The following is a 27,074-nucleotide window of genomic DNA, read 5'->3' on the forward strand; positions in this document are numbered from 1 at the left end:
TACAGCTTTTAAGAAAAGATTATGGCAATGTTTTTTTATTCTTGCTCACTGAAATTTTTAATGGTTACAAAACTTAATACCTGTACCGCTGTTTGTGAAAGTTGAGATTTCAAAATAAAATGTTGTGGGTGGTTGAACTGCATTGCATCAGGAACTATTTCAGTTGTTCCTGTTCCCTCCCTACACGGGCGGAGCCTGTAAAAGCTCTATTACCGGGTGACTCTCGTCTCAGGAGCTCCACACCTTGACGTTTCCTCCCGTGAAAGAAGGAACTACAGTGCGTGTTTGGTCGATACATCAAGATGTCTCCGATTAAAGATATGAAGCTGGCTTATTTGGCTCTTAATGAAATGAACGTCTTTACGGCGGGAGACACTATCGCCGGCACGCTCACGTTCACTTTGACGGAAGACACCAAAGTGAAAAGTCTAAGCGTCAAAGCCAAAGGGCGCGCGCACGTGCACTGGACAGACGGAACAGGTGATCGCAGAAGATCACACACTGCAAACAGGATCTACTTCAAAGCCAAACACACCATTGTTGAGAAGAAATCTGACGGTGAGACAAAGAAATGAGAGAAGCCTTATTGTGACGTTATTGGCTTATGTAGAGGCTAAATGCAATGAGGTTAAATGCAGGCTACACCTGTGAATGTCACCAAATATGACTGCATTACTTCTTTTAATAGACGTTTTTGATTAATAAAAGTGTTTTCCTCTACAGTTGACCATTTTTATTGACCTTTGTAAAATAAACATACTTTTAAATGCTTTTTTTTCTTGAAATTTAGTTACAAACAGGATTCATACATTGTTTTGGTAGTTTAAGGTCGAGTTGAAAGTGAAATTTTCCCAGAATCCCGTGGGTTGGGCAGCATATGGCGCATTGGTTGCCAGTAAAATGACCTTGATTTGAATCCCTTTGTGGGCATGACTTTCTGTATTGATTTTGGTTTTCCTTGTTTGCACCTGCATGGGTGTGGATCTGTTGGTAATGTAGCACACAGGGCAGTCCCTAATGGTGGACAAAGGGAAGATCATTCTGGGGCCCATGGAGGTCTGCAAAATCAAAGTCCATTGTAAAGTGAAGTTGTGATAACCTTGTCTTGAATAATAACAGCTCTTGTCAAAGCAACAAAAAATGAATTTTACTGACTTATCCTGGAGCAAAAAATCACATTTTCAAAATGTAAATCCCTTCACTTAAAATAGAATTACCCTTTTAATGGTGATGTTGACAATGTGGATGGACACACTGAACTAAACAATTAGGATAGTAATGTTCAGGTTCCATAGCTAAGCGATGATGTGCACAAACATCAGGATACCAAAAAATAAAGTAAAAGAAACTGAGACAGTTTTAATGAAAAATAATCAAATCCTTTTGAAAAGAGGCAAAATAGTTATTTCAGTAACACTTGTACATTTTTACCATTTTATTGCAAAATGGATGAACAGTTTTACTTGGCTGAGAAGGCTTTGCTCAAAAGTTGATCCCTGGGTTAGTCAAGCAGCATGCTTTTACTTCAGGGACTCCAGCGAGCGCATAGCTAGAAGCCCCCATATGGATATACATTTATGACATTGCATACTGAATGCAATTACATTACATTAAAAAAGCAATTAATACGTAGTAGCATGAATTTGAATATAAGGGTGTGACAAGCTTTATGTTATAAAGGAGGTGGCTGGGGTGGAGGAGGTTAAGCTTTGCTAGCAGCAGCAGTGGGGTCAGCATTAATGCAAGCAGGGATAAGAGAGAAATACTTCTATTTAAATACACCACTGTGTTAAGAGAAAAAGCTCTGATTGGCTGTGGGAGCTGGGAGGCGATAAATGGGTTCAGCTGGCCATCAGCTGATCACAGCTGGGTGTACGACTACTGTAGAAAGTAGCATGTGTAAATAATTTCAGCATCAGAAGCCAATAATAATTTGACACACTTTTCAGCTCCCAAATGAGGGAACTGTTATCTAGGGTGCAGGTACCAATGCTACTGATCCAGCGGACATATATTGCCATCTTTAATAAAGTGGGGAGGTTCAGTCATTGGCTTTATCAGGGTCCCAGCCAATTTTTGGGCAAGCTTTCTAGCACACAAGTTTAAAAAAGAAGTGGGTACATGTGTGCTGTTTACTTGCTGCCCACTAAAAATTACACTAAAACTAAAGCGAAGTTAAATGCACTTAAAGGAGTCAACAAGTGTCAGTGACTACATCATTCAACACATACTTTTCTTCCTCTCATTATCTTTGTAGACACTGTGCTGTCAAAGGGAGACTACTGCCATAAATTCAGCCTTCAAATCCCACAAGGGTAAGTGTTTATGTGAATTCTACATTACTTTGTCATTGTTTGTCACTGGTTGTTTTACCTGTAAGGACATTACTGGCTCTCTTTCACAGGGATTTTCCGCCATCCTTCAAGGGCTTCCATGGAAAGGTCGTCTATACACTTGAAGCAAAGCTGTCTAGGAGCCTGAGGATACCTTCATTTGTACAAGAGGAGCTCAGATTTATTCCAAAGTCCTTTCTCAACATTGGCCAGGTTAATAATGCTAACTCTTTTTCAGATCAGGTCAATAATTTGGATACCTGCAGTATTTCAAGTGGTTTGTTGCTACTTCGAAGAAAAACATCAACGTAGGACACTTGTCCAAAGAGATGGCTAGAATGATAAGGATGATAAAGGCAGTTGAGAGAGGGGTAAAAAAAGTGTACTATGTCTTAATATATTAGGGAGAAGGACAAGGGCAGTAGAAGTTGAGAATTAAAAAAAGCATAATGGAGTAAACCATAAATTGATTGTCAGGAAAAAGGCAGGTTGGGGAGAGAATTTTGCTGAAAGGAGTGAAACAGGCACTAAAGGGAGTGCTGTAAATGCACTAATATGACTGACAGTAGCTATTGCTTTAGAACATCTCAATTGTTATCATGTAGGATTAATGTTGAGATAATAATGTTGACTTCAAAGGTTGCTAAGCAACACAGGAAGGATTAATCCAAAGATCAACTGAAAGATAGTATGAAATAATGTTTTTCTTTGTATGATTTGTCGCAGTGCCCCGTCTCTGGTTCAGTGGAAAAAGGAAAGGTCAAAATGTTCGCTACTGTCGACAAGAAGGTTTGCTGTCCAGGTAATGCATTCATAACCAAGAGGCAACATCTGATGTTGAAAACTGAAGCGTGGGGCATGAGTATCTAGTGGTAATGTTGGCACTCCCCATGCACAAAGGCTGTTGTCCTTAAAATCGGAAGCCTGGGTTCATATCCGGCCGGTGGCTCTTTCCTCGCATGGCCACTTTCCCTCATATTTCTGCCTCCCTCCACTGTCCTTTGTCTTAAATGAAGGCATTAAAATCCAAAAATAAAAAAGAAGACAATGCAGTTAGTGTCCACTACAGGCTGCTGTAAAGGCCAAGAAATCCCGATATAAAACAGCAGAAGCAAACATGTTTACAGCCTGGTTCAATTACGTCTGTAACTCTTTTTTTATTGGTACATATCATCCTCCTGAGACCTGAAGTTTTGTTTGGATTATATTCCCTCTTATTCGAGATCAGTAGGACCTGATAAGTTTAAAAGCTCAACCTTGTCTTTGAACGGAAAGTAGTATAGACCAAAAATTATGTTAAATCTCCCGAAGGTCCTAACCTGACAGTCCAGATGGATTTGTTTCACACATCCATCTGGGAAATCTGGGAAAGCTTCAATAGGAAATGTTTGAGAAAAGGCAGAGGGTTTGAAAAAATACTAGGAGTGTGATTGGATGAATGTTCTGTCTGTCACATCTCTACGGGCCAATAAGAGCAACAAAACACGTGACGTAGCCGCTATCAAGCTGCGTGTGCACAGCTACAGGGAATAACGCGAAACAGGGCGACTATAGACATGTAAGTACTTGACTTTTGTCGTTTTTGAAAAGAAAACAACTCACTACTGTTCTTTGCTCTTCTTTTAATGAAGAAATGTTGTCAAGTTCTGATAAAACTGGCGCTTTAGCAGCATCCACACTAGTCTCTTCCTTGCTGCTGCTTGTTTACGTCACGACTCTGTTGCGCCTGAAAGTACTGCCCCTCGTCGCTGATTGGTCCTGTCACTTTCTAACCGGGCCCAAACGGTTCAGATGGGAGCTTTGCAAGATGGATTCCCCAGTGAAAAACAAGGAAATGGCGTATCCATCTGCTTTGCAAGGTTATGAAGGTCCTGTTTCAGCAGAAATTACAGACCTAGAACAGCTTTAGAGCAAATGTTTTAGATGAGTGTTGTTGGGGGTCTTCAGTAAGTCAGAAATGGTGTCAGTTATTAAGAGGGATGGTAGTATCACAATGGACCACAAGGACTGGTCAAGGCCAAGCGTCAACAAAATGTGCACAAAAAAGTCTTGAGTTTATTGGAAATTTTACTTTCCAAAATCCTCACAAATTCTCTAAAATTTCAAAAGAAATTATACCCAAAATTTTCAGTGAAAGTCTGAAAACACATTTTTCAAGTGTCCCATGAAAAATACCCCAATTTTCTTCAAATATTTCCCAAATGTTTCAGTGTTAGTTTTTTTTTTTTCAACAAAAAATCCATGTAAATATCTGAAAGTTTCAAGCAAATTCTACAGGAAATTTATTCCCTGAAACTTCACTAAAAAAAAATACAACAACATTAAGCAAATTCCCCCCAAATCATCCGATGAAACTTTCCGGAATATAAAAACATATCCCCAAAATTTCCCTTGAAAATATTTTTAAAAATTTAAGCAAGGATATTTGTAAGTCTTTGTCTCAGTTAAGTCCAATTTGGGGAACAGTTCATTCAAACCAGGCAGGCAAGATGGTGGATTCCAAACATGGGCAAGAAAAGGACTGAATAAAATGTCTGACCTTTTTAAAGAAAATGTTTTAATGGCATATATTTAACATATGATATCCCAAGGAAACATTTCTTTAAATACAATTGAGAAGTTTCATATATTCTATGCAAAACCAATCACTAACAACTCCAGCTCTTTCTGCCATAGAAGAAATTATGATTGAGGACTGCAAGAGCAATGGTTTGATCTCATTAATATGCGGCTGGCTTATGTCTGGTTCGAATGAATCCTTAGTACCCAAACTTGAGACATGGAAGCTAACCTTGAATGTGAACATTACAAATAATGAATGAAACAGGATCTGCAAGAAGGCTCAAACAAAAACTGCCAATACCAATTCTAAAATTCTTCAACACAATTGGCTCTTGCAGACTTATATTACCCCTGTTAATTACATAAATATAACAATAATATACCTGACACATGTTTCAAATGTAGAGATTAGTTACAGATTTATAAGGAAATATGGAAACCATTTTAGAAATTTATGAAAATGGGGACATAGGAGAGCTTCTACAGGAGGGAGACTGAGAACAAGACAGCTAGAGAAATACAGTGAAATTTCCTAGAGAGATTGGAGCAGGATTTAAATCTTTAGGTTATGGTTTGTACACAGCATATATGTATGTGTGTATGCATGTACAGATATTTTATTCCTTTTCTTGCAAATTAGTATTTGAAAGAGAGTATTTAATGTTATGTTTGAAGGACGGTGGGTGCGGTGGGTGTTGCTGTAAATTTCTTGTGGATAAAGCTACAAAAATAAATAAATAAATAAAAACATTTTTCAAACAAAAAAAAGGAAAAATCCCCCTAATACCTCCAACATTTTCCTTAATTTACCATGGATATTCCTAAAATTTAAAGAAAAATCTCCACAAATTTGTCATTGGACAGTACAGTCGATTTTCATACAAATTCTAATAGCAGAAGTTATTACTTTGTTGTATGGAAGATTTAATATCTTCATATATATACACAGAGGATCTCAGAAGGTTAAAAAGGGAATTTTTTTTTAGTTCCTATTTAATTAAACAAAGAGTCATTCATAAAAGTGAATAATAAGGACTGAGTTTAATCACACATGCATGGCCCGCTTCAGTTCCACCTCTTTGCCTGTTCAAACACTTTTGGAAAGTTGCATAGCGTTTCCAGTATGGCTACTGCTGTTGTTGAGTTTTAAGGTATTGGTGATGAAAATTAAAACTACTCCCAGTTTGTGTTTGTAATACAACTGACTGGCAATGCAAAAAGTGCAGTTTATTATCAGATGCTACCACTGGTTTACAGCTGTCTCCTCTGATTTTGGACTTCACTCAGGAATTATTTAGTCCCATATTGACACAAGTTTATATTTGCAGTCTTGTAAACTTGTATATGTTTTATGCATAGATATTACCATACTGTAGCATGTGTGATATTTGTCATGAATTACACTATGAATGGTATTGTGTATTGAGACATTCATCAAGAATCAAATCGTGCATATTCAGGTCTAAACTTTTTTCTTTTTTCTTTTATTATAGGTGACACTTTGTCTGTTGTTGCCAAAATTTCCAACTCCTCCTCCAAAAAAATGAAGCCCAAATTCAGCGTGATGCAGAGAATAACATACCGGGCCCATGCCTCCACTAACCACAGTTACCAGACTTATAGTAAATGGGTTGGAGAAACCATAGAATCTAAATCAGAAGAAACCGTCTCCTGCAAGCTGACAGTTCCTGCTGATGCCATTTACACCATAAACAACTGTGATATCATCATAGTTGAATACTTTGTCAAGGTAGGTATAAATGTAACAGTGTGCTATCGTCTCAGAAATGAATAAAGTGCTCTGGTGGCAGTTACGTCATGACAACTGATTCATTTAATAGTCATACATAACACATACTGTTATTATAAAACACTTAGTGCATAAACAACACAGAAACAGATACACTCCCCTCTGAAAGTATCGGAATGGTGGGCCAAATTCTTTTAGTTTTGTTGTAGACTAAAAACATTTGATGAATATAAGACAAGAGAGCAACAATTCAGCTTTTATTTCCAGGTGTTTACATCAGGGTCTAATACACAACTTAGAAGATAGCATTTTTTTGTAATGGAACAGCAAATTTTTAGGTGAGCAAAGGTATTGCAACAGATAGACTATAAACAGATTAAAGTGAATAAGACTTAACATTTAGTTGGAAATCCTTTTTTGCAGTAATTGTATCAATCCTGTGAGTGACCCATTTACATAACCAAACTTTTGCATTCTTCTTTTGTGGTGCTTTTCCAGGCTTTCACCACAGCCTCTTTCAGTTAAAGTTAGTTTTTGGGGGTTACTCCCATCAATCTCCTCTGTAGCAGGTAAAATGCTCTCTAGGGTTTAGGTCTGGAGATTGACATGGCCAGTCTAAAACCTCCCACTTCTTGCCTCTAATGAACTCTTTTGTTGTTATGGCAGTGTGTTTTGGGTCATTATCTTGCTGCATGATGAAGGATCTCCCACTACCTTTTGTTGCATCTTTCTTTAAATTGGCTGACATCTGTAGACTTTGAGTTCATTTCTGCTACCATAATGTGTTACATCATCAATGAGGATTAATAAGCCTGTCCCAGAAGATCATGAGCAGATCTTTTCTCCAAAGGTTAGTCTTTCCATCACTTTGGTAAAGGTTCATCATTCTCTCATCAGTCCATAAAACTTTGTCCCTGAATGTGTGAGAGTGGTCTCTGTACAAATCCCAGCCTGGCCTTCCTGTTCTTCTAGCTAATGAGTGGTTAGCATCTTCTGGTGTAGCCTCTGCACTTTTCTTCATGAACTCTTCTGTTAACAGTAGAGGATGCCCTCTGGAGGTTGTTGCTGATGTCATTAACAGTTGTTTAGGGTCTTTCTTTACAGCTCTCACAATGTTTCTGTCGTCAACTGCTGCTTTTTTTCTTGGTCTACCTGTTCAACGTCTGTTACTGAGTGGTTTCTTCTTCAGGACATTCCAAATAGTTGTATTGGCTATGGTCAATGTTTATGCAATGGCTCTGATTGATTTTCAGTCTCCTCTCAGCTTCACAATCACTTGTTTTTCACTCATAGACAGCTCTCTGGTTTTCATGTTGGTTACACCTCGAACTATAAATGCAGTTTGCATAGGCAAAACCCAAATCTGAAACTGTGAGTAGACATTCAGCGCTATTTATTCTTTGAATATTCAATGTAATAGAACGCACCTAGGCAACTAAACACACCTGTCAGTCACATGTTCCAATACTTCCAATGCTCACATGAAAAATGGGTGGGTTCAAACAAAGCGTGCCATCTTCTAAGTTGTATCTCAGATCCAGATGTTTTACCAGGAAATAAAAGCTGAAATGTTGAGCTCTTGTCTCATATTCATCTTTTAATGTCAAACCCAAGCGGCAACCTCCGGTCCTGAAAAGTGAAAAAATTGCAATATGTTGAGTGTCCCCTTGAGGCTGGCTGCAGGATCACAGGAAGCTCTGCCTGGACACCTGTTAAACAACTGGTTTTTACACTAGAAATAAACTGGTTTACAGCCTGGTTAAAAAAAAAAACAAACATGTCTCACTAGTTAATGTCTTCATGTGCTCTCGCTGTACAGGGGGTGAATTTTTTTGTACCACAATGGTTTAGATTATATTTAGGAAAAACATCACTGCGGACTGATAGTCTCATTTGATTGACAGATAGCTTGACAGGCAAAAACTACGTTTCTGTCAACCAGAATGCTAGCTAGCTAGCTGACAGGAAGTTACGCTTGGTGGGCAGGCCTTAAGGTTGATCCAAAGTTCAGTTGAAACTGTTATTTCAATATGGAAGCCGCCGCTGTATGGCTTCAAGAGCTGTTTGAGTCTGCCTATTGTAAGCAGATGGCTGACATCACACAGGGTTTGTCCAATTCTTTCTACAGCCTATGGTCAAACCCAAATGTTTTCAGTCTACAGCCAAAATAAAGGAATTGGCCTCACCGTTCTATCACTTGTGGGGGGAGTGTAAATGTTTCTTCTAAATTGCTGTTTGCAGATTGAATCAGATCACTTTGGCGTGATTTTACGTCATACCTGTTTGTGCCTCTTGGGCATATTTGCTCACTTCTTTACCCTAATGTTTCTGTTTCCTAGGCATATTTGGACATCAGTTTTGCCATTGATCCAGAGGTGTTGCTCCCAGTGATTGTTTATCCTCCTGCATATGCTTCCCATAAATATGATGAAGCTATGGGGCCTCATCCAGCGGGCCCTGCTGGGGCCAGTTACAGCGACTTCCCTCCTCCTGCCTTCTCTACAGGACCTTATCCTGTACCTGTTGGTCCAGGTGCCCCCTTTCAGCCTGGGCCTTACCCTGCTGGGGCTGTTGGTGCACCAGGTTACAGCAACTTCCCTCCCCCAGGACCTTATCCTGCACCTACAGCTCCTGTTGCTTATGGATACCCAGCTCCTATTCAACCTGCTCCCACAACAAGTGGCTTTAGTAATCAATGGCCTCAACAGGTTCCTCCTTATGGTTACCCACCGGCAGCTTTCCAGCCACAAGCCCCCACTGCTCCACCTCAGCCTCAGCTTCAGGAGGGAGAAAATCCTCCAAATTATGCTTCTCTTTTTCCCCCTTCTACTTAAAAATGGTAGAAGACATAAATCGTCTACTGCTACCAATTGAAGGTGGCACTAGAGTTATTAAAATGAAGTAAATATTTGATGTTTCTACATGTTAAACTGTTATATAAATTAGCATAATAGTTTAAAGTTTTGGCTTATGGGACTGATTTTGATACTTTTAGAACAGATAATTAGGCACCCATTCATATCCATTCAACGTATCTTCTTTATTTAAGCTTTAAAATGATCATAGTAGAAGACTGGATGTCTTCCAAAGGTCTTTGAGCACAAGTCTCAAAGTATTTACCTTCATATATTTTTATGTCAGAAATGGTGAAAATCGATGTTATTACTTGGCTTTCAGACAAATAATGTTACTACAGAGCAAACTAGAACATTTAATGGGAGCTACCAGTGCATAAGAAAATGAATGATTAAAAGAGGTCATACAAGGTAAATCCTCTGTTGTATGTTGTTAGTTCTTGGACATAAAAAACATAATTTCTAAAATTAAAATAATGTTAATAATATTTACCAACCTTATTTACATACCATTTATTATAATTTATTTTTAACCTTTTGGGACAGAGCCTTCTCCATAGCTGCCCCCTACCTCTGGAACTCACTCCCTAAACATATCCAAGACTGTGCGGACTCATCCGCATTCAAGTCACTGTTGATAACTCACCTTTTTAAACTGGCTTTTAATGTGTGATTCTGATGTCACTTTGCTGCTTGTCTGCTTGTTAATTTGCTTGCCGTTTGTTTGGATGTTATGTTGTCTTTTTGTTTTTTGGTATGTAATGTCTTTTTAACTATTGTATAGTGTCTTTGATTTTTTTTTAAAAGTGCTTCATAAATTAAATGTACTATTATTATGGGTTTTTTTTTAAGTCATAGAGAGGTGAAATTGTTTCCTGATCTTTTTGGAGTTTGTGCGTCATAAAAACTGCAGTGCACCCCCATCATCTGTCAGACAGCAGGCTAATCTTTACTCTATTTATGCCATACTATTACCGTCCTCATCATTGGATGTTTAATGCACTGAAGCCAATTTGCATGGAAAGGTGCCCCCCCCCCAAAATAACTGCATATGAGCACAGCATCTCTGTGCACCAGTGTGTATGTGTGATTATAAGACCAACAACACAATTAGGGGATCATTAGAGCTGTGCCTTTGGCTTATTTACAAAGTTTTAGTGCCTGCACTTTTTGGAGGAGTTTTAACAAAGCATCAAGTGGCAGGTGGGCTGTGTGATGCTGGCTAAATGGAGCCAGAGTCATAATCAAACATTTACACAGCACCAATGACTACAGCTGACAAAACAGCAATTAAACTGTGACTTCTCAGTGAATGATACGAACAGCAATGTGTGACACATCTCCCATATATCTTCTTTAAGAGCACAGAGAAGTGCTTTAAAGACAGCTTACTTTGAGCGGGGATCATAGACCCTGGACAGGCTTCAGTACATCCAAAACTCTGCAGCTAGAGTTCTTACCCGCTCTAGACCCTGGCAACACATCACTCCGACCCTCATCCACCTCCGTTGGCTCCCTATCAAGCCCCGTATCAACTACAAAGTCCTCCTCCTCACATACAAATCTCTCCATGCTCTGGCTCCCCAGTACCTTTCTGATCTCCTCCATCAATACACACCATCCCGCAACCTTCGATCTTCAGACACTGGCCCACTTTCCATGCCCAAAACCAAAATCCAAACCTATGGAGACAGAGCCTTCAGTGCTGTAGCTCCCACCCTCTGGAACATTCTTCCTGCAGACATGCGTAGCACTCCATCTCTGGACATTTTCAAAAAATGTCTCAAGCACTACCTGTTCACCACAGCCTACAGTCTTCACTAAACCAGCCCTTGCACTCATCTTGCCCCTCACATAGTTTGTCCATGTCTATGTGTTCCTGTAAAGCGTCCTTGGGTTTCTTGAAAGGCGCTATATAAATTCAAGATATTATTATTATTATTATTATTATTATTATAGAGCAGTTGTATCATCACATCTTACAAGCTCGTAGCAATTGCAACGCTTTCAGCTCGGGTGTGATGACATTCCTGGCACATAAATCTGACTTCAGAGGTAAATGGCAGCAGTAGTCCAAGAATGATGATTTGGTGCAACATTTTGGGATTTTATAGGAATCTGCACATATTTGTTTTTTTTCTAGGCACCAGTTTCAAACCAGCCCACCCAAGAAGTCTTCTGGGAGGCATCAAGGACAATTGGAGCAACACTGTGGCATGCAAATCTAGATGGACACACTGCCAATTATAGTACTAAGATGACCTCTTGTAGACCTCTGCAGTACCTCTGGGGCCCACTAGGGGGCCAGGGCCCGCACTTTAGAAAGCACTGTGTCAGATAATGATTAGAAGTAGATAGTCCATTGTGAAGAGGAAGATGGATCTGCTGGTCTATCATACAATATGACACTTTACATCACAAAACAGTTCACTATTGAGACCATATAATGTAGCCAATTTTGAATACAAGGTATTAAAATTGTAATTACTGTGTTCATGTAAAGTTTGCTTTGATTTTAACCTGTCATTTCCCAAGGCTTGAGTAACATGCTTTGTATTGTACATTTTCATGCAAGTATTGCTGGGATGTTGGCATTTCATTTCAACCTAAGTGGTCCTTTCTTATTCTATGCTCAGATGCGATTATTCTGTCTGTTTACTTTACTTTTAACAACTCTTTTAACACTCTTTATTCATACCAGTGGATTCGCATACAAAAGTGCCCCAGATCTGGTCTAAAAAAAGATCAGTGTTCAATGTTACTTTTGTTGTTGTGTTGTAAACTTTTATGGATAAGTCATCTTCAGATTAGGGTAAAGCCTAAGAAAGGTCTAATAAAGTCTTCAACTGAACTCTGAGAGTCTTGGGCGTATTCTATTTTAATCAAGTGTGAGGAGGTACAGACTGCATTATGTTACCATACAGCCAACATGTCTAATCTTTTTACGTATAAGCTACTGTATGTGATTACACCAGGGTTGTCCAAACTTTCTATGGGAGGCTACACAAAGAAAAATACAAGAATGGTGACTCCACTTTGATGTACCTCACCTTTGTTGTATTAAAGTTAGAAAAATTAATCAAATGTCTGTCAACCCTCTGAGCCATATGCTACTTTTTAAACATTTTGTCTCTACTCGACTTTTTGTCTTAGAAAAGATTATAAAATGTCAACCCTGTGGTGCACAATCAAGCTCAAAACATCCTTTTTAAGGACAACCTAGGCTTTAAGAATATGTGTGCTGCAGTAATGTCACTGGAAATATAAAGACGAAAGAAAAACAAAGTTCTCTTGGGGACCAATAAATGAAAAAAATATACAATATTTACAATAAACAAAAAAATTCTTGTGCTTTTTGGAATTGGCTTCTTTTGAGTCATTATTCAAAGCAGTTTTTGTCTGCAGTGACACAGAGGGACACATCACAGCCTCTCTGTGTCTCTTTCTCTCCGTTATGAGTCATTCAGGCTCTCTCCTCCACAGGCTGTTCGACAAAGCATGAGGTGACGATTGAACAGCCTGCCACTGGTTGTCACTGATTGTCACAATGCATTGTGGGGAAATTGATATAGTGGCTCAGGCTAAAGGCTAGTGGCAGGAATGATAAAAAAAATTGATGAAAAGACATTCAGTATCCGAGTTACTGTGTGAGTTACATCTATAAAACCTCAGAAAGTCTCCCAAGTTCCTGGCTCACTAGAAAACCCTCTGTAAGAGCTACAAAGGCATGGACAGCTTCATTAGAACAGCACAACAGGGGCCATTCAGAGGGAAAAAAGAGTTCAATGCTAAGCCATGATGTGCACAAATTTCAGGATGTCAGAAAATAAAACAACAAAAAAAAAAAGAAACAACTTAGATGGAGAATAATTACATAATTATGAAAGGGGCTAAAAATGGGAAAAGTGGAAAAAATGGGTTAAAACTGTAAAAAAGAAGTGGCAAACATGGGAACAATGTGTCATAATTGGGGGTAAAGCACCAACAATGGGTTAAAAGTAGGAAAATAGAAAAAAGCAGCAAATGTAGTAGTGGCCAAAATGGGAATTAAGTGGCAAAAGAACCACAAAATGAAGGTTAAAAAAAGTAATCAACAGCAAAAATGGATTAAGAGTGTTTAAACAGTGGCAAAAATGGGAAGTATGTGGCAAAATAGCAGCAAAAATGTGGCAGTAGAAGGTGAAACCAGCAAAATGGGTCAAAAGTCACAGAAATGGGCATTACGTGGCAAAACAGTTGCATAAGAAGTGGCAGAAAAGTGTGACAAACACTAAAATCCAGTTTAAAGTGGTCAAACAGTGGCGAAAACGAGCATGAAGTGGCAAAACAGCAGCAAAACAGTGCCACAAAAGGGCAAAAACAGTAAAAATGTGTTAAAAGTTGCCAAAAGGGTGAAAAAATGGCAACAATGGCAAAAAGGGTTAAAAGAGGCAAAAAAGGAGTCAGTTAAGGGCAACAAATAGAAAATTGGTCAAAAGTGGCAAACTTGGCAGAAATTGTATCGAAAAGGAGTTTAGAAGTTCCGACTTCAGAACCTAGAAATATCTTGACAAACTTTTCAGCTCCAAAACAAGGTAAATATTAGCCAGGGTTGCCAGCACCAGTGCCACTGATGTATTGATGTCGTCAATGAATCACAAATGTGGAGGGCCCATTGTCTGTTTTTTTAGGGGCCCAGACAATACTGTGGGCAGCCCTGGTATAAGATAATCCCATTCATATGCATCTGTGCACATTATAAACACTACTGACGCAGCAGGTAAGTATTTCACCCAAGGTAGGGTTCAAATCCAGGGTCTTCTGATTATGAAGCAACTGACCCTACCCACAGAGCCACAGTCAGTATGACTTAGTAGTGGTGAGAAGTAAACTGGTATCTCTACTGTCACTGCTAAAATTTATGCCATGGAATGGATTTTTGCAGCACCATCATCACCAGTTTAAATGCAAGTTTGTGTTGTGGTGCACTCAGGTGGCATATGTGGCAAATGATTCCACCGTTAATATAGAACAGTCAGAAGTCAGAAACATTTATTGTCATTATACAAGGTATAATGAAATTGTTTGCAGTTTTATTCAGTGATCATTTACTATTGAAACTGCTCTGGAATATGTGCTGTTTTTCAGTCTGTTAGTTTTGGCCCTGATTGTCCTGAACCGTCTTCCTCAGGGTAGCAGTTGGAACAGGTGATGTGCTGGGTGGGATGAGTCCTTCAGGATGCCCAGGGCCTTCCTGTGGCAGCAGGACCTGAACAGCCCCTCTATGGAGAGGAGAGCACAGCCAGTGATTTTCTATGCTGTGTTGATGACCCTCTGGAGAGCTGTCTTCTTCCAGCAGTGCAGCTGGAAAACCACACTGGGATGCAATTTGCCAGTACACTTTCAATGGAGCATCTGTGAAAGGACACCAGCAGCTCCTTGGCTAGGGTGTTGCTCTTCAGGACCCTCTGGGAGTGGAGTCGCTGCTGTGCCTTTTTGATCAGCGCTGTGGTGTTGGTTTTCCAGGTCAGGTCATCATTCAGGTGCAGGCCCAGAAACTTGAAGTCCGAGACCCTCTCCACACAGTCCTGGTTAATGTGTATGGGCTGAGGGTCAGATCTGTTTCTCCTGAAGTCCACTGTTATTTCTTTAGTCTTAGTTGTGTTGGGGACCAAGTTGTTGATGCTGCACCATGATGACAGTTTCTTGACCTCATCCCTGAACGCAGCTTCATCTCCCACCGAGATGAGCCCGACCACTGTCGTGTCATCTCTGTACTTCACAATAGAGTTGCCTAGGTGGGTGGGGGTGCAGTCAGGTGGATAGAGAGTGTAAAGCAGGGGGCTCAGAACACATCCGGTGTTGAGGCTGAGTGCTGTGGAGAGGTGGGGCCCTACTCTAGTTTAGTTTAGTTTAGTTTAGTTTATTCAATCATAACACAACACCAAACATTTTGCACAGTATAGACATTTCAAACAAAATCAATAGTCATGTGTTGAATAATGACTTTCTTTGGTCAGTCGCTGAGAAAGTCCTTAACCCAGAGGCAGGTGGAGTGTGGGAGGCCGAGGTTGTTTAGTTTCGATACCAGTCTGCTAAGGATGATTGTGTTAAATGCCAAGCTAAAGTCAAATAAAAGAAGCTTGGCATGACTGTTTTTTTGTTCTAAGTGGGTCAGGGTGGTGTGGAGGGCGATGGCTATGGCATCCTCTGTTGATCTGTTTTCCCTATATGTGAACTGGAGTGGGTCAAATGTGGGTGGAAGTCCTTGGATGATGTTGCTTCTGATCAATTTCTTGAAGCACTTCATTATGACTGGAGGGAGAGCAATTGGCCGGAAGTTGTTTAGGCTGCTGATGGAGCAGCTGAGCAACCAACTGAATATCACTCACTGATGCTGTTGTATTACATGCAGTAAACAGGTAAAAGGTCATCTTGCACTTCACAATTGTCTTTTTATGTTTCATACAGCTGTTTAAAGGAGTGTTTAACTGGTGACTTGCTTGTATAAAGTTGATGATGGGTCAAAGAATAAGGCTGTGGCTTTAAACTAGGTCAGAGAGAGGGGGCATTGTGTGGAAGTGGCACATTTAAGTGCAATATTATATGTCTTATAGTATAGCAATTTGTCCAAAACACCATCAAGTGTTCATGACTTTAAGGACCCCGCTCAAGGGCACACACCAAGTACTATTCATGCCCTGACCAGGAATTGATCCTCTGTTGTTTGTACCAGAGTCAGCCAAGTCAACCACTGTGCTACCCAGCTACCTGACTGAATGTGCTCTTCTTCTGTTATACCTGCTGTTATACCTAGTAAGTATGAAATTTCCTTTGTTTGATGCATTTCATTTAAATAAACTCTCGCTAGAATAAATCAGATTCATTTAATATATTATGAATAAAAGCCTGACATATGCGCAATCGAGTAAAATAGTGTATATGTATCCTTATATTACTATTACTAATGACAGACAAATATGGTTGTTCAGTATAGGACATGCTGAATATAACCTTTCAGTTCATTGCGCGTCTATTTTATTCCTATGTCGGTGCAGACCCCTAAATCCATCAAATTCATAACTACAATAAAAAAAACTGACAAAAACTTCCACTTGGATCTATTTAAAAATAATTATAGCTACTTTTGATTCCAAGTGCCTCAGTCACTCGCTACTTATGAATAGGCTTCATTTTTTTTTTTCCACTATTCATTGCGCAAGACTGAACCATGTGAGAAATCAAACTTCTTCCGTAAAACTTCACTGAAATTCCAGAGGAAACTGGCCAGGAAGTGCGGCACGTTAAAGAATGTTTACTGACTTTAACTGGTTGGTGGACAGCGGTTCTTGAAAGCCACGCCTGCTGAACATCAGTCTGGAACATCAGCACTTAAATCACAAGGAAGTAGACGGTGTGATAACGGAGCTGTTCTATGAAACGAAGAAATGAGCTTCTGGTCGCTTTCGGTAGGATCACCAAAACCGACTAAAAACCTAACACTGACTTACGATGCCCCAAATGAAGAGGACATCTTCACCGCTGGAGACACTGTCACAGGCACGCTTTCGTTCACTTTGACCAAAGACACTAAAGTGAAAAGTGTAAGTGTCAAATTTAAAGGATTCGCATACGTATCCTGGTCAGAGGGAGATGGAGATGACAGTACGTCATACTCTGCAATTAGGAACTTCTTCAAATTCAAAGATCTACTTGTTGAAAATAAACCAAAAGGTAAGACTGATAACTTCTCAGTGATGAAATAGTTGTAAATGATGGCCTTAAGCTGTGACATCTTTGTAAAATGGTTTGAAGTGGAGACTAAGGATGGTTGTAACACTTTATGCTTCTGCACCGATAACGCCCTGAATATTAAGCTTTTATACAATGTACCCAGTGGCGCAAAAAGTGGGTATGCACTATACTAGGGCGCCAAAACGATGGGGTAAAATTATTTCGAGTTGGCATTTTCTGTATTTAACAGCTGTTTGTGCATGTGTAAATGATATGATCAATAACAGAAGCACGTCACTGATTAGGCGCCCCTCCGCTCCGTCACCTCCCCTCCTCACCCCACCCGAAAAAAAATTACATAATTACATTTTGACATGTTGAAAAGATATCTGTGAAACCATTTTCACACGTTACAAATATACTTGTACACGTTACAAATATATTTGCTCATGTAGAAACTATATATATGTACATTTCCAAATTACATTTCGACATGTAGAAACTCATTTCCCTGTCATGTGACTTTGGACACCAATCAGAAACTTACCATCCTGCCGTACCATGTGAATTTGGGGACCAATCAAAAAGGATTAACAAATTTCATCAACTCCAATTGCTCAAATATGAATTCATTTTACAGTCTGTATTTCTTACTCAATGTGGTCCCCAAGTTAATTTCAAAATAGTAAGAAAACAGAAAAAACAAACTAATACCACATGCCAATACCATACAATGTATGAGGACCAAGTTGTAGAAACATAAAAAGATAAACATTTCTATGAACATCTTTGATGACTTGTATTTCTTATGTTTTTACTTGAAACTAGTGGCTATAGGTGGCTAAGATAATTGTTGTTTGCTTCTGCATATGTCAAATTACTTTGTAAACCCATGTTTTTACAAGTGCTATATAAATTAAAGTTATTATTATTATTATTATTATTATTTTTATTATTATTATAAGATAGCCCTTCTATCTGAATTTTAAAAAGAAAAGAAATTGGGCATTTTTATGTCGTAGATATTTTAAGTCTACATACAAGTTTGTGCTAGGACTGTATTTTTTTATTTATTTTATTTTTTGCCTTCTTGCACAAAAAAATTAATTTAATTGAAGTTTCCCCTTAAATGAATGTCTGAATGACCTAAATACATCTTTTTATTGGAATCAGTATCGATAAAATTACATCAAAAAGTATCGGTATCGTATCCAATTAAAAAACCATTGGTATTACCCATCTCTAGCGTAAAAGAGGGCAGAGGAAGTCCGCTGACGGTGCATTTCTTCAGTTATTCATAGAGGTGTGCTGTCTTGTGTTCAAATTGAAGCTTCTAATGCCTTCGTTTTAACACATATTCTTCAGTCACCTCCTGCCAAAGCTCTCCGCATTTGATGATGACTTTTGTGATGCGCATCATCATCAATGAGGCAAAAACACACACACAGATCACATTTTGAAATAATGTAAAATTGAGTAAAACTTGTCCAAACTTGGGTGTTTTATTTGATCTTAAATGTACTAATGATAATTACTGTCAAAAGGGCAGAAACAGAAAAATGAAAGCAACAAACTGGCAGGACAGAGCTATTTGTGAGGGGGAGCTGCAGTTGTGAGGCAGGGCCGGTTTTAGCCATCTGGAGGCCCAGGGCAAAGACCAATATGGGGACCCTCCCCCTTTAGCTTAAAGCAATAATAATGAGAGAAAAAAATTGAAAGCATAACTTTAAGTTTACAGAGTCACATAACTACAGTAAATGTCCAAATATTAAATATTAATACCCAAACAGACACCCATAATTCATCAGCTCTTTGAAAAGCTTCTCATAGCTCTAAGTCAGCACATTCTGATATTTTAAAGACTTTAGTCTAGGTGGAACTTACATAAAGAAATACATATGCTTATTATCAGTGAAATATCCTTTCTTCTGACATTATACAGACATTTTTATGTAGCCTATTGCATCCCCTTTAACAACACAATAGTCCACCAATTCACTGTTTCATTTCAGCTATGGACAGATTGATCATTACATGCCTGATTTTGGTGTATTTGCTGTATTTTTGAAACCTCCTTAACATAGAGTTCATGTCATTCAGGTGTGAGGATGGAGAGAAAGAAGAGAAGAAGAGAGAGAAAGAATCAGGACAGACAGGGGAAATGAGAGGTTGGTCTAATATAAGGTGGAAGTGTAGGAACAGTCACTTGATACCAAGTGATTAATTTCTAAATATTATTTATATGGAAAATTGCATCAGCAAGATGTGTAATTTATTCAAAGCTATTAAATAATGCTTGTTTGACCGTATGACTTAGAGGAGAAGAACAAAGGCAAGGGGTGAAGGAGACAGACATGAGGTCGGTGATGGCATGTGCTATAGAAGAGACCATTGATGACAACAGGTAGGATTCACATAAACATTAAGAAAAAGAAAAAGAAAAATCAGGCCCGAGGGGGGGTGGGGGGGTGGGGCACCTGTAATGTCTCTGCATACCCCTCAGAAGGTAGGTAGTTGTGCCCCTGAATGTACCCACATTCGTTTACTTAAAATTGAGCAATTTTAAACGTATGCAAGAACATTTCAGACAAAGGCCTTCTGGTAGTTCTATTTCCTGGTCAATACCAGCCTCAGAAATTGGGAAAAAAAACTCTTGTTTTTCCATTTTGACCAAAAAAAATGAAAAACAAAAGAAAGAAATAGAAAAAAACCTTAAAAATGAGCCATGATGTCATTTTGGAGGTTTTTGACAAAAAATGAAAAAAAAAAAACAAAAAAACCCCTGAAAAAATAGACCTTTTTCCTGTTTTCTCATCTCAGTCACATAAAAGGAAAAAAAAAACAACAGAAAAACTAATTTAGATAAATTGATCCATTTTTTATTCTATTATTTTGTTTTCTTGTTTTAAAGAAAATCTTGAGAAAAAAGAAACCATGTACCCACTGGGAAAGTTGAACAATTCGTAACAAAAGCCATCATGCCAAAAACATGAGTTTTACATTATAGTAATGCACCTGTTTGCTCTGAAGAAAGTATTTAGAAATGTCAGTGGTAAAAGTACTAGTGATTTAATGGACTATATAAATATTAGTAGGAAAATAAATTGATATGAAACAATAAGTATGGACTCTTTGAGGTATTTATCCATGTACACAGATTTAGTCTTTTCTGTCAGGTCATTCATTTATTGACTTATTTATTGTGTTCACACAATAATAAATGAACCTTACCACAAAATAATACAATTGTTAATTTAAAAAGTTTCCACTGCCTAGATATTCTGTAAAATTATAAATATCAAAGCGTCGCTATAAGTGGTACGTAAGGATATAGTTGTAACACTTTTAAGACATGTGGTACAACCCAGCCCAAAAGTCATTGTCTTTTTAAGTCTTTAAAAATGAAGCTGAGGGGACTTCTGGCATATATTGTCACTCTGTTGAGTTACTTTTAAAAGTTGAAAAAATATAAATGAACCAATAAATGTCACTTCTTTTTTAGGCACTGTGCTTCCAAAGGGAGAGCATGTCTTTAAATTCAAGTTCCAAATTCCATCGGGGTAAGTGGTAATTTAAGCTAAATCTAGCATCTAGCTTTAGTACTATCCCATAGTCTTTTATTAATAAAAATGTACTGGTTGTGTTTTCACAGAGATCTGCCATCATCCTTCAACAGCTCTTGTGGACAAATCACCTACATGCTTGAAGCAAAGATATGCAGGAGCTGGAGGTTCCCTTTGAAAGAGCAAAAGCAGCTCAGATTTACTAGTATATCCTCTCAGATTCCCCTCCAGGTAAAATGGTTTCCTCATTGTCTGCAATGTTTCAGCTTGAGGGAGGGAGGATTCGGGGGAACTGTGAAAAAACAACTATAGAGTTTTAAATTGGTTTTATTCTAAGAGTTTCTGAAGAAAAGAACTGCCATAAAAAGTACATAACTGAGCTGATTCAAACAGTGTCATCTATGTGATGTGTTTTAGTGTCCTGTCTCTGGTTCGGTGAGAAAAGGAAAGGTTGAAATGTCTGCTACTGTTGACAAAAAGGTCTGCTGTCCAGGTAATGTTTTGAGCTTGTTTGTTACACAACTGACTGACAATTCAACACACATGAGCATTTTTCTCTGAGACCATGTGGGATTTTTACAGCTCTCTGTATTGTTTCTCACATGGAAATTTAGGAATTTGTTGTGCTTTTCACATGTCAAATCAAGTTAAAGTGTCTTTAGGTATGTACAGTTCTTAACAAATTTATTAGACCACCCTAACCCTAACCAAAGTAAGGTTTATGCCACAGCTGCCCTAAAGTAAAAGCATTGGTAATTACCGAAATCATTTTTTATGTTTCTGCAATGGTTAATACACCAATATGTAGAAGCTTTTGAACCCAAATGATATTTTTAATGCTAAAATATAATTATTATTGTTCTCCATGAGTTTTCAAATTTACTGATTTCCCCCCAAAAAACCCTGAAAAAATAGTAAAGTACATTAATATTTCTTGATTAATATGTCAAATTATAATTATTTATTTGCATTCCTGAACAGAAAAATGAGTTTTAGTGGTTGAATGTTATGCTTGATTAATTTCTGACTTCTCAGAGAAGCCTAGTGAGCCAACTCAAATTTAGGTGAATTCAGTTTGAAATCCCTCATTCCTGCTGAAAATGGTAAAATGTGGAGAGCTGACTGAAAATGAAAGAGTCCACATTAAAGCACTTCGTGATGCTGGATGGTCTCTGAGACAAATGTGACAGGTGGTCTAATATATATATATATATGTATATATATATATATATATATATATATAATTTTTTTACTTAAATGAAATAGAATAATAGAGCTACGTGTGGTGAAATTATCTTTTAAACAAGCTGCACATATTCAGATGGTTTTTTTTTTTCTTTATTGTAGGGGACATTTTGTCAGTTGTTGCCAATATCTGCAACTCCTTCTCCTCAAAAGCAGTCAGGCCAAAATTCCAGTTAATCAAAAGAGAAATCTACCGCGCTGAAGGCTCCACTACCAGCAGTAACCTATCTCATGGAAAAGTGGTTGGGAAATATATTGCAGCAAACTCAAAGGAAACTGTCTCCTGTCAGCTGAGGGTTCCTGTAGATGCTGTTGACAGCATCCATAACTGTGAAATCCTCACAGTGGAATATTATGTGAAGGTAAGTATTAATGTGATCAAGGTGTTACATTAAGTCAGAAATGATTTAATCATGTTTATGTTACTTAGGGTCAATTTTGTCCCAGTTTCCAAAGGTTCTTTGTAGGGATGCACGATATTGGATTTTTGCCGATATCCGATATGCCGATATTTTGAAACAAATTTTGGCCGATACCGATACCGATATTTAATTACTTTTTTTCCACTGTTAAAAACACCAATTCTATCATGGACTACAATTTTTTTTAAATATTGGTAGTGTATTTTTGTACAAACTGACAAAACGTTTGATTTTTATCAGAACTGAAGGATATATTGTTTTTTTTTTTTTTTTCAAATACAGCCATACACTAATGACAAACTTACAGTAATGTCTTTGGGTTACATGTGTATTACATGCTTACAGGTATTTTTAACAGTACAGCCAAAGTCATCTGCATTTTTTAGGGCAGTAAGCAGCAGCAAAATAACCTGCTCACTCTGAGCTCCACAGTGCAAAAAAGAAATAGCTTATACATTTAGACTGATTCTCCTTATTACTCAGCCAGTTTGCAGGATGGCTCCCTGGGGTACTCCTGACAAAGGGCTTTAAAAAACAACAACACAAATTCTTAAATGCAAAAAAAAAAAAAAAAATAGCTATAGTTCAGAGCTTAATTGTAATTCTAAATTTCTGAGACTTAAGATGAACAGAAATAAAACTTCAACTAAAGTAGGTCTCCTGATTCTGCTTTAAACAGCACAAACTAACTAAGCAACCAAGTTTAATGGGCATTTCACTGTAAACAGCGCTGTGACACCCACATCTCCAATGCTGGACACATCGTGCACCTTCGAGTGTGCACAGGAGACGACACTCAGAAGTCTGTCATTGCTTTTGCCATGTTTCGCGCATGTCACGTAGGACGGCATGCACGTTCTTTTTATCTCTATCTAAACATGTTATCAAAAGCGGCTACAACTGTGGCTGCTGAGTGAGCACTCCTGTGAGTGTAGGACAGACTTTTTAAAAATAAAATCCTCATCTATCCACGGAGGCAGTGAGGCTAAATGTGATGATGTCTATATATCAGTGGTGAAGCAAATATGTTTAGCTTTAACGAGGAGCTTCTCTACGTGACTAGAAACGAAGTTTTGCAGTTCAGGTAAGGCTATAAGCGCCTGCTGGGTATAACGTAGCGGGGCTTTAAATGCATCACAAGTCGGTCTATTCCACCACGCTGAAAGGCTGATTATCAAGAGCTATAAATTCAATGATTTTCCTGTTCAGCTCCTTACCTTTGGGTGGTCACTGCTGTATTTTTTAGCTTCGTTGAATGACTTAAGTAGAGGCTGCTGCTGAGTTTTCCCTGGCACGAAGTTTTGCTATTCTTTATAGTCCTTGTAGGCATCAGGTTGGCGGTTTTTTAGATGCAAAATTAAACTGGTGGTGTTAAAGGCATGTTGTCGAGCTCCTCCGCGCATCTGATGTACTTAACAAGCAATGCAAACAGCTACTTTGCTGTCTTGTTCCCACACCTCAGACTTCTCCAACACGGCTGACATGTTGTTTATTGTTGTTGTTGTTTGCGCACATCCGGCGTCATGGCGTGCGCTTAATTATGACGTCATATTATCGGCCGTACACATTGGCGTAAATTTTACTATCGGCCGATACCGATATACTACCGATAATATCGTGCATCCCTTAGTTCTTTGCTATTATCACAACTCTAGATAAGATAATTCACAAATTCTGCTAAAACTAACACTCAAGTAAGGTGTGATATCATATAAATGGTGCATACCAACAAAAAATTACAAATAAAAGTGTAAAACTTGTGTTACTGACAGCATAAACTTAGCTGTAAAGCTCTTAATCAGAATCAGGTGAAAAATTATCTGTTTTAAAAAGGGTAAAACGAGACAGGGGCAATTTTGACCAAGAACTCATTATTGCCACCATCAGAAAAATTGCATGGCTCATACCATAAAAAAACAACAACTTTAAAACATACATACATTGAAATCAAGTTAGAGAATATTATGTAATATTAAAATTGTTTTCACTTTGTGCCATCATGCTTTAAAACAAGTTAAACCACATTTACACATATTAGAGCCACAAGGACAGTGAACATAGTCCAGATGAAGATGTTAAACAACAAAGCAGCAAGACAGCATATGGAATTACTTTCTTATTATTTCTATATTTTACAGAAAAATAACTGAAAATATTTTTTCTTTGTAAAACAACAGTATTGTCTTAATGAATAGCATTATAATTGGTGGCTGGACTTTTAATTATGGATTATGTAAAAATCATACAGTTTCCTTATTCTTATGTTTCTGTTCCCTAGGCATATGTGGACATCAGTTTTGCCATTGATCCAGAGATAGAGCTCCCAGTGGTGGTTATTCCTGCCAGATTTGCTTCCCAAATGCATGATGAGACTATGGGGACTGACTTTGCCAGCCATTTCCCTGCTCCAGACTTCCCTGCTGGACCTTATCCTGTACCTGCTGGTCTAGGTGCCCCCTTTCAGCCTGGACAAGCTGTCTTGCCTTACCCAGTCGGGGCTGTTGGTGCACCAGGTTACAGTGACTTCCCTCCTCAAGGACCCTCTTGTGCACCCACAGTTCAAGGTGCTTATGGATACCAAGCACGAGCTCCTACTCAACATGCTCCCTCAACAAGTGGCTTTAATAACCAGTGGTCACAGCAGGTTCCTCCTGATGGTGATCCCTTGGCAGTTTTCCACCCAAAAGCCCCCACTGCTCAGCCTCAGCAAGGACAAAACCCTCCAAACTACATGTCTCTTTTCCCCTCTCCTACTTAACAAACACAGACTGTTTACTACTAACAGGTATTTATCCACGTCTGTTCACCTAACTCAGGGCCTTTCCCTCATCCATCATCACTTCCTTTTTCTCCTGTGAGTGAGAAAGAAATCTGAAACATTGCATTATGTCTAGATCTAACTGGTGCTGGTCATGATGACCTTAGAATTAAAAAGTGAACCAGCACCTCTCCTCTTTTTCACTGCCACTGTCATACCTTCAGTCATTCTCTTCAAACAGGTGTTGAACTAGACCACCTGAAATGAGCCAAAGTTATCCGAGTATTCAAAACCCATTATCAGATGACATTTTCAAATATCCACAAATTTCCTTGTTAATCTGTTATTTCAAAATACTTGAAAAATAGTTAACAAGAGATAAGTCAAAGACCTAAACCAATGCTTCTCAATTGGTTGATCAGTCCCTAAAAGCGGGCCACAGACATTTTTTAGTGGAAAAAAAAACTGTGACATAAAGTCCACAATGTATGCAAGTTTTAAGCAGCATATACATTTGATTTTATTCTGTTTTTCCCATTAAACAAGTATATTGTTATTGTTTTCTAAAGATCTAAAACTCACTTAACTCCTTTTCTGGATGTAACTGAACTCCTTTTTTCATTTGAATTTGTTAATTTCTCAAAATAATAAGACAACCAAAATTTACGCCTTATTTTAGTGTAAGGAATAAAATACAGTGTACTCATGCATGTCAGTGTAGGGTTTCTTTAATGACACACTTGTCCTGTCTCTTTGTACAGTCATGATTTTTATTATTTATGGTGCACACTCAATTTTCTTGATTAAATAAACTTAAGTTGTTGAGATTTTTCAGGAATTTGGGTCACGATGGCTCATTTAAGAAGTGGTGGTTGGTCCTGAGGCTAGACCAGTTGAGAACCACAGTCTACTATCTGATTATCAATATGGACTCTGTGAAAGTAATTCTGCCTCTATGGCTCTGATCCATTTGGCTTATAAAATATCTGCAGCTTCAGGTAGCTACTATGAATAAAAACAATCTCCATTCAGACTTTGTATTATAAGAAGTTTGTCCACATTGTTACTTACTCCAGCTGGAGTGCTCATATGGTTCAAATAATTCAAAGCCTGTGATTATAAACATATTTCATGAAATACACTGCACATAGGCACTTTTGTTTTTCTGTTCCTTAGTAATTTATCTCCTAAATCCTTTAGCACCTTTATGTGACTCTGTCTGAGATCCACTGTTATCCGTCTCACCAGATCATACTAAATGTAGAACACAATCTGTTCCACAGAACCAGCCTCTGATAGTTCTCAATCAGGTACAGAGGCCCAGTGGTTTGCAGCAGCCGTACATCTTTTTCTGGTTTTACAAGATGTGCTTTAAATAGCATACGGAAAAATGTAAATGTAGTTTGTTATGGTATATATGAATACTTAAATCATTGCACACTTTATCTGAATATTTAAATTTTATTTGTATCTTGTAGAAGGACTTCTTAAATGAAATATATTGAAATACCTGTTACTTATATATTTTTTTAAAATATAATGGTAAAAATAAAGGTCAGTGAAGTGAGCATGAATGGTTCTGTGACTGTTTATGGTTTAAAAAAATCCACAGAGTGAATGCATGTTAAAATGTTCATAATAAAAAAATAAACAAAAATAAAGTGTAATGAGCATTTACTTGCACATTAAAAGGTATTTAGCTACATAATATTGGTTTTACAAAACATGTCAAAAGAATAGACCCACAAGGACCCTGTGTTGTTCAGGGGCCCAGACAGTTCTGTGGGCAGCCCTGGTATTAGCTAATCCCATTCATATACATCCATTGTTTTTAGAAACACTACTGACACAGGAGGCAAGTATTTTAACCAGG

The 27,074-nt window shown here is 38.2% G+C and overlaps 2 protein-coding genes across 4 annotated transcripts; both read left to right on the plus strand.

Annotated features, from left to right (window-relative positions):
* Positions 1 to 185: 185 nt before the first annotated feature.
* On the plus strand, positions 186 to 10,968 carry LOC121510097 (arrestin domain-containing protein 3-like). Its single transcript, XM_041787995.1, has 6 exons — positions 186 to 558; positions 2,258 to 2,315; positions 2,405 to 2,546; positions 3,060 to 3,135; positions 6,389 to 6,645; positions 8,985 to 10,968. The coding sequence occupies exons 1-6, from the start codon at positions 303 to 305 to the stop codon at positions 9,477 to 9,479; spliced, it is 1,284 nt and encodes a 427-aa protein (XP_041643929.1). The 5' UTR covers positions 186 to 302; the 3' UTR covers positions 9,480 to 10,968.
* A 5,782-nt stretch (positions 10,969 to 16,750) lies between these two features.
* On the plus strand, positions 16,751 to 26,815 carry LOC121510450 (arrestin domain-containing protein 3-like). 3 transcript variants are annotated; one of them, XM_041788496.1, is made up of 8 exons: positions 17,079 to 17,213; positions 19,314 to 19,381; positions 19,531 to 19,617; positions 20,716 to 20,773; positions 20,866 to 21,007; positions 21,194 to 21,269; positions 22,124 to 22,383; positions 24,722 to 26,815. In XM_041788496.1, exons 3-8 carry the CDS (start codon positions 19,608 to 19,610, stop codon positions 25,199 to 25,201), a joined length of 1,026 nt encoding a protein of 341 aa, XP_041644430.1. In that variant the 5' UTR covers positions 17,079 to 17,213; positions 19,314 to 19,381; positions 19,531 to 19,607; the 3' UTR covers positions 25,202 to 26,815. The 3 variants fall into 3 exon arrangements, with proteins under 3 accessions (XP_041644428.1, XP_041644430.1, XP_041644429.1); XM_041788495.1 differs by having other exon boundaries at positions 19,314 to 19,617; XM_041788494.1 differs by lacking the exons at positions 19,314 to 19,381; positions 19,531 to 19,617 and having other exon boundaries at positions 16,751 to 17,213.
* Positions 26,816 to 27,074: the final 259 nt, after the last annotated feature.

The sequence above is a fragment of the Cheilinus undulatus genome, linkage group 5 (genome assembly GCF_018320785.1).
Source record: "Cheilinus undulatus linkage group 5, ASM1832078v1, whole genome shotgun sequence".
NCBI classification, from domain to species: domain Eukaryota; kingdom Metazoa; phylum Chordata; class Actinopteri; order Labriformes; family Labridae; genus Cheilinus; species Cheilinus undulatus.

Excerpts from the sequence above, each read along its gene's own strand:
- LOC121510450 (XM_041788494.1), top strand. The coding sequence starts at position 16,928 with ATGAGCTTCTGGTCGCTTTCGGTAGGATCACCAAAACCGACTAAAAAC. Across the intron at positions 17,214-20,715 it reads TGTTGAAAATAAACCAAAAG|GCACTGTGCTTCCAAAGGGA; the intron begins GTAAGACTGATA and ends CTTCTTTTTTAG. Across the intron at positions 21,270-22,123 it reads CAAAAAGGTCTGCTGTCCAG|GGGACATTTTGTCAGTTGTT; the intron begins GTAATGTTTTGA and ends TCTTTATTGTAG.
- LOC121510097 (XM_041787995.1), top strand. The coding sequence starts at position 303 with ATGTCTCCGATTAAAGATATGAAGCTGGCTTATTTGGCTCTTAATGAA. Across the intron at positions 2,547-3,059 it reads CCTTTCTCAACATTGGCCAG|TGCCCCGTCTCTGGTTCAGT; the intron begins GTTAATAATGCT and ends GATTTGTCGCAG. Across the intron at positions 3,136-6,388 it reads CAAGAAGGTTTGCTGTCCAG|GTGACACTTTGTCTGTTGTT; the intron begins GTAATGCATTCA and ends CTTTTATTATAG.